Genomic DNA, 7,778 nt, shown 5'->3' with positions numbered 1-7,778 from the left:
GGGAATCTCACTCCGAGATGCCACAGGATGGCCAGTCTGGGAAATGGAAAAATGTTACACTGGTGTAGCAGTAGGTGAATTTCTCAAGTTGGTGTAGAGTTAAGGGAACTTTACATTTCCCATGACCTGGGAGTGCACTTGCTGCTGCCAGTGGGGGACACTGGACACCTGAAATGGAAAGTGTTCCATTGCCCATCACCAGCATCCATCACCTTGGTCAACACAAAAAGTCATATTAAAAACATGGCCAGCTGTGTGTGGAACTATATTTTAGTATGAATTGAGACCTTCAGGAAAGGACTATGAAAGAGAAAGAAAGTACCAAAAGGTTTAATGTATTACTAAGCACTATACTTCATTACTGTTTAACTGCTGCAATTCATCTCTTCACATGACATTTCCACACAGATTGTTCAAAGTTTACTGTAAAGCACAAACAAACGTTTCATGAACAGGAAACAGTTCTTGCTGGATTAAGCAACATGAGGTCAGCACACTTCTGCTTCAGCCTGCTTTTCCGTAAGTATTGTGCTGGATGTAATAACTTGAGTATTTGCATAGAAGGACAGAAGGAATTAATTGAATTGTGTACTGGAATGATGAGAGAGAAAAACAATGTTATTTTTATTCATTGGAAGGCTTCCTTTATCTGGAAGGGTGGGGTTGTCCAGTTACACAAGATGGGATTCTCCTAGAAAAGATTGCTGGTGTCTTTTCCATATGTGCAATGAAACAAAGCTAATGCAATGACTATTTGTACAGTCCTAAAATTCTATTCATCGGTTGTTGATGACAATTCTGCAGCTCAGGAATATGTTGATTAAGTACTGTGGAAATATAAACAATGGGAGTTTAATATTATTTTACAACCTGTGCCACCCCATGTATTCTAGAGTGAGCCTGCAGAACAAACAGAACAAAGCGCATTACAAATATCACAGGTGTAATTCTGCTCATGAAACAGCGTCAGTCACTTGTGGTTTATGAGTCTTCCAAACCCCTTATGTACCCAAGTCAATGAATTCTGGGGAGGTCTCAATGGATTGAAAAAAATAGCATGGTAACTATTTATAAGAAAGGCAATTAAATAAACCTGAGTAACTACAAATCCATTGGCTTCACATCGGTAATTGGCAAAATAATGGAATCGATCATTAGAAAGAGAGACGAGGAGAACCTGTATGAAATAACCTAGTAAGTGGCAGCCAGCTTGGTTTCAGAAGGGGCAGATCCTACCTGACCCAAATCTTTGATTCTTTTTGAGGAAGTGACGTCCCAAGTGGATGTTGGAAAACCCAATGATATAATGCACATTGACTTCCAGATAGCCTTTGAAAAACTTTCACATAGACTTAAGGCAGTGGGTATCCTAGGTAAAACTTAAAAATTGAGAAGTAACTAAAGAAAGAATAAACTTGCATATATATAGTGACTTTCGTGATCTCAGAACGTCCCAAAGCGCTTCACAGTCAATTAAGTACTTTTGAAGTGTAGTCACTGTTGTATTGTAGGAAATAAAGCAGTCAAATTTGTACACAGTAATGTCCCACAAACAGCAATGAGATAATGACCAGATAATCTGTTTTAGTGATGTTGGTTGTGGAATAAATATTGGCCACAACACCGGGAGAACTCCCCTTGCTCTTCTAGGGATATCATAGCAATAACAAAAGTTTAAAGATAAAAGAAACAGGAAATGAGTGTAAAGGTCAGACCAGGGTAAGGAATAAAGATAACATAAACGGTCAAGGAACAAATACAGTTATAAAACAGAAGTATAAAAGGACTGTTAAAAAATCAAGTAAAAGGAACAACTATTAAAGATGAATTAAACTGCATGTACAGCAATGAACACAGTGTCCAAAATAAAATGGGGGAACTGGAGGCAATACTCTGTAGTGATGAACCAGATGTAGTAGGAATATCTGAAACATGGCTACATAAAGAACAGGACTGGCAATTAAATATTGCAGACTATAACATAATCAGGAAGGATAGGGAAGGCAGAAGGGGGGGGTGGTGGAGTAGCTGTGTTAATTGGTGATAATATAATGGCAGTAGAAAAAAGGGACATAAGTAACAGAAGGATCGAAACAGAATCCATATGGATTGAAATAAAAGATAAGGGATCGATCATGCTAATAGGGGTATACGACAGACCACCTAATAGTGGTAAGGAAGTGGAGGAAGAAATATATAAGCAAATATGTGAAATGAGTAAAGGACATAGAATAATAATCATAAGAGATTTTAACTATCCCCAAATAAACTGGCAAGAAGAGGTAAGTAAAGGGGTACAGGGAATGGAGTTTTTACCATGTGTGCAGGACTCTTTTCTTACCCAGTGTGTTAAAAGCCCAACAAGAGAGGAAGCACTGCTGGATCTAGTAATGGGAAATGAACCAGAACAGATAAGAGAAGTAAGCATAGGGGAACATCTAGGCAATACTGATCACAACATAATAAGGTTTAAGATAAAAATTGAGAAGGACATAAGTAAGACAAAGACCAAAGTACTAAATTGGAAAAAGCTGATTTTTAGAGCATGAGAATGGTTTGAGGGAAAATAAACTGGAAACATTTACTGATAGACAAATAAATAGAACAGCAGTGGGAAACATTTAAAATGATCAATAGAGTCCAGGAGAAATATATCCCACTAAAAAGCAAGAATAAATTAGCCAGTAATGAAACACCTGCACATAATAAAGAAATGAGGGCAAAATTGAAACAAAAGTAAAAGACATACACAAAGTACGTGGACAACAAAGGAGAAGATAACAAAACGGAATACGAAAAGGTTAGGGAAGAAGTTAAAAATATTAGGAAGGCAAAGAAAAACTACAAAATTAAATTATCAAGGAATATAAAAAGAAATAGTAAAGTATTCTACAGATACATAAATAACTAAAGAAAAATCAGGATAGGGATAGGGCCACTAAGGGTACACACAATAAACACACAGTTAACGACAGTAAAATGGTGGAAATATTAAATAATTACTTTGCCTCAGTATTTACCAGGGAGACTAACATGGTGGCATGACATTAGAAGAAGAGATCAAATAAGATATAAAGACATTTAAGTTAGAAAGGCGGGATATAATTGATAAACTAATCAAACTTGGGATAAAACCCCTGGTCTGGCTGGATTGCCTCCACGCATATTAAAAGACACCGCCTGAGGAAGGGGGAAGCCCCCGAAAGCTTGTGGGATTAAAAATAAAATTGTTGGACTATAACTTGGTGTTGTAAAATTGTTTACAAATATTAAAAGAAGATATGGAAGAGATAGCAGAGGCAATATTACATATATATAAAAATTTATTAGAAAAGGGAATAGTTCCAGAGGGCTGGTGGACAACTAATGTGATTCCTATATTTAAAAAGGGAGATAGAACCAGTCCAGGGAACTATAGACCAATTAGCATAACGTAGGAAAGATATTGGAATCCTTACTCAAAGGTGTAATAGAAAAACATGTAGAAACCGAAAAAATAATAAAGAATAGTCAGCACGGATTTCAAAAGGGAAGGTCATGCTTGACCAATCTTATTAATTTCTTTGAAGAAGCTATGAGGAGAGATTGGATAGGCTGGGGTTGTTTTCCTTGGAGCAGAGGAGGCTGAGGGGAGACTTGATTGAGGTGTACAAAATTATGAGGGGCCCAGATAGAGTAGACAGGGAGTACCTGTTTCCCCTAGCGGAGAGTTCAAGAACCAGAGGGCATAGATTTAAGCTGATTGGCGGAAGGATTAGAGGGGACATGAGGAAAAACTTTTTTACCCAGAGGGTGGTGGGTGTATGGAATTCACTGCCCGAATTGGTGGTAGAGGCAGCGAATTCCTGCAGCACTTTAGCTGCAGGTCCAGGTACTTTTAAAAAGTACCTGGACCTGCAGCTAAAGTGCTGTAAGCTGCAGGGCTACGGACCGGGTGCTGGCAGGTAGGATTAGAATGGGCACCTGGTTGTTCTTTAAGCCGGCGCGGACACGATGGGCTGAATGGCCCCCTTCAGTGCTGTATCTTTTCTATGGTTCTAAGTAACAGAAGGGGTCGATAAGGGTAATGTAGTATACATAACATATTTGAATTTTCAAACGGCCTTCGATAAAGTACCACATAGTAGACTCATGACTAAGGTCAGAGCATGTGGAGTCGGGACAAGTAACAGAATGGATAGCAAGCTGGCTGTAAAACAGAAAACAAAGAGTAGGAGTTAAAGGTAGTCACTCAGACTGGCAAAAGGTGGGAAGTGGTGTTCCACAAGGATCGGTGCTGGAACCAGTTGTTCACCATTTACATAAACAATTTGGACTCTGGAATCAGAAGTACAATTTCAAAATTTGTGGATGACGCCAAATTGGATGGTATAGGTAATACTGAGGAAGACTGTGACAAAATACAGGAGGACATTAATAAACTTACAGAATGGGTGTATAATTGACAAATGAATTTCAAAATGGATAAGTGTGAGGTATTAATTTTGGTAGGAAAAATAAGAGAGCCACATACTGCTTGGATAATGAGTCTAAATGGGGTAGAGGAGCAGAGGGATCTGGGGGTACAGATACACAAATCACTAAAAGTAGCGACACAGGTTAATAAGGCCTTTTAAAAAAAAACACACCATCGCACTGGGGTTCATTTCTAGAGGGATAGAATTGAAAAGCAGGAAAGTTATGTTAAACTTGTATAGAACCAGTTCTGGCCTCCATATTATAAAAAGGATATTAAGGCACTGGAGAAGGTGCAAAAAAAATTTACTAGGGTGATACCAGAACTGAGAGGTTATACCTATCAGGAAAGATTGAGCAGGTTGGGGCTCTTTTCTCTAGAGAAGAGAAGACTGAGGGGTGACCTGATAGAGGTCTTTAAGATTATGAAAGGGTTTGATAGGGTAGATGTAGAGAAGATGTTTCCACTTGCAGGGGAGACCAGAACTAGGGGCCACAAATATAAGATAGTCACTAATAAATCCAATAGGGAATTCAAGAGAAACTTCTTTACCCAGAGAGTGGTTAGAATGTGGAACTCGCTACCACAAGGAATAGTTGAGGTGACTAGCATAGATACATTTATGGGGAAACTGGATAAATACATGAGGGAAAAAGGAATAGAAAGATATGCTGATAGGGTTATATGAAGTGGGGAGGGAGGCGGCTCTTGTGGAGCATAAACACCAACTGGCATAGACCTGTTGGGCCAAATGGTCTGTTTCTGTGCTGTAATTCTATGTAAATCTTTGAATAATGCCATGGAATATTTTACATCCTCCTGAGGGGGCAGACAGGGCTTTGGTTTAACGTCTCATCCGAAAGATGGTACTTCCAACAGTGCAGTATTCCCTCAGTATTGCATTGAAGAGTCAGCCTAGAATATGTGCTCAAGTACCTGGAGAGGGCCTTGAAACCACAAGCTTCTGACTCAGAGGCAGGAGTGCTGTCACTGAGCCAAGGCTGACGCCTAACTGGCTGAAACAAAAGAAGCTGTTAGTACTAGTTAGGAGAGTGGTATTGGGCTGAGGAGACCACTGAGTGGAATGCGCCATTTATTGATGCTGGGGCCCCACATTTTCGGAACTACAGGGAATCATATGGTACAGTAGGAGGACATTTTGCACATTGTGCCTGTGTTGGCTTGCTGAAAGAGCTATCCACTTAGTCCCATTTCCCTGCTCTTTCCCCACATCTTTTAATTTAAAACAAAAATATTTATCCACTTCCTTTTTAAAAGCTATTTTGGATTCTGCTTCCATCACTATTTCGAGTAGGGCATAATGGGGGTAATTTTCAACTTCACCACCTGGCGGATCAGATCGTCCGCTCATTGTACAACCTTCTTGATTTTCATCCCATTGATTACATCGTTTTCCCAGGGTTTCTGCGGCTCTTCTCCAGAAGTTAAGGCCGGCGAGCTGGAAAACAGTTGTGGAAATTCATGCCTACCAAGTGGAATAGAAAAAGTTAAATGTGAGCACTAGTCCAAGTTAACCTATGACTGCAGGACCAAGGGGACATAGGCACAGCCTGGTTAAAAAGGCAAGTTCAGGATTCTTCATAGGAAGCAATTATCTGGAATGGTCTTCCAGGTAGAGAAATGGAGGCAAAATCTTTGGAGTTATTAGAGAGGCAGTTGGATGTTACAATGGAGGGAATTTTCTTTTCTGTACAAGGATGAGCTCAATGGGTCAAATGGTCTCCTTCATCTTATAAATTCTACTAACTTACCAGTTGCAAACTGCTATATATACCTGCTCTGACCGTACCTGGCGATGAATATAATTGCCTGTATCTCCAGCCTTCTCAGTTCCTATGGTTTAATTTGAATTACCTCACAGTATTTTTGTTACAGATGTTTCGGGTGCCTTGTACAGGCAATGGATTCCTGACACCAATTTCAACAATGTCACAAACTGGGACAAAGGGAGAATTCCTTGTAAAAATGACAGAGTCCAATTTCCCAAAGATAAGGTATCTTAGGGTTCAAACGTCATGTGTTTTTTTAAATTTTATGTTCACCATGTGCCAAACAAACTCACATTTTAACCCTATTGTTTTCTTGCAGAGTCTTTCTGTTTTTGTGCAATCACCATTTGATTTGATGGAAATGGTAAGAATAATTTTGTATTTTTGTAAAGGAAGAGGCAATAGGTTAGTTTCAAGTGTGCTTTTTAGCATTAGCAAAACAAGTACCATTTCAATAAGCGTTAATGTGTGGGTAGTTTAGGGTGTTTATCCTCACACCTAATATGAGTGCTGAAGTTGTGTATGTGTACAGATAAACATGTAAACGGGGTTTCCACTGAAGTTACTGAGGCTGATCGGGAAAATCCACGATGAAATTCCCAGCATTAGTCCATCAATATACAACTGAATGACGTTATACCTGAAAGCAAATGGATAGCTCGACAGAGAGCATGGGGCATGAGGAAAGTGGATACAATAGATTTTTAAAAATAATTTCCTAATAACTGAGCCATATTTATTATTTTTTCCTATTTCTTTTACTTTTCAAGTTTGTCAAATTTGTACTGGGGAATCCATATTTTGCATCCCAGCATAAAACACTCCCCAGGTCAGATATAGCTTACAGCTCATAAAACTTCCTCTGTACTGCCTCCAAAATAGGGTATACTCCAGTCTCAAAAGCACACTCCTTACTACACATTGAGAAATTTTGATTTCACAAGCCAGTTATCCTTGAATCCTCTCAGAAAGAATGTCTGATAAATGACAAATTTTGAGCAATTGCAAGCTAACGACTCATACCTCGTCTATCAACTGATCTAAGTCTGTCCAAAGTAAAACAGTTACACTTGGGATCCTTAATATTTACTGGAGGTGGGGACTGACATTTAATTTATAACGTTTTACTACAATTGCTCAGTGTCTTGTGAGTATAAAACTATAGAAGTTTAAATAAAATGCCTCTGGTACACTAAAACAGGTGTAAGCTTGTTCTAGTGCTTACAGTTCCACAATTAAAATGCATTACTAATTCTCCCCTTGCCCAAAATGCCATAATCACTTCAAGGGTAGAACAAGTTTTACTGGTATTCTGACCTGGGGAGGTCTTTAATGAGTTTTTATTATTATGATGTGGAAATACTTAAAAGAAAACTTTGGCAATTTGCCATGGTTCTATTTGCCGTCGAGCTGAAGGAGGGACCGACATTTTTATCAGGTTTACTATGTTTACATTGAATGTGCTGAGTTTGAACTCCGTAGAACCAAACCACGCCTAAGTTGCTCTCTGTTCCCTAGGTTCCACTGGAGCC

The 7,778-nt window shown here is 39.0% G+C and overlaps 1 protein-coding gene across 1 annotated transcript in view; it reads left to right on the top strand.

Moving 5' to 3' along the window:
* The first annotated feature begins 379 nt into the window (after window positions 1-379).
* amn (amnion associated transmembrane protein) overlaps window positions 380-7,778 on the top strand; it is a 33,264-nt gene continuing 25,865 nt past the window's right edge. Inside the window, exons 1-3 of the mRNA XM_067991770.1 lie at window positions 380-519; window positions 6,353-6,471; window positions 6,566-6,610. Of these exons, the coding sequence (XP_067847871.1) occupies window positions 483-519; window positions 6,353-6,471; window positions 6,566-6,610 (201 nt within the window). The 5' untranslated portion in view covers window positions 380-482. The remainder of the gene's footprint in view (window positions 520-6,352; window positions 6,472-6,565; window positions 6,611-7,778) is intronic.

Source organism: Heptranchias perlo, chromosome 10 (genome assembly GCF_035084215.1).
Source record: "Heptranchias perlo isolate sHepPer1 chromosome 10, sHepPer1.hap1, whole genome shotgun sequence".
NCBI lineage: Eukaryota > Metazoa > Chordata > Chondrichthyes > Hexanchiformes > Hexanchidae > Heptranchias > Heptranchias perlo.
The sequence above is the reverse complement of the archived record's forward strand: the minus strand, read 5'-3'. Positions and strand labels throughout refer to the sequence as shown.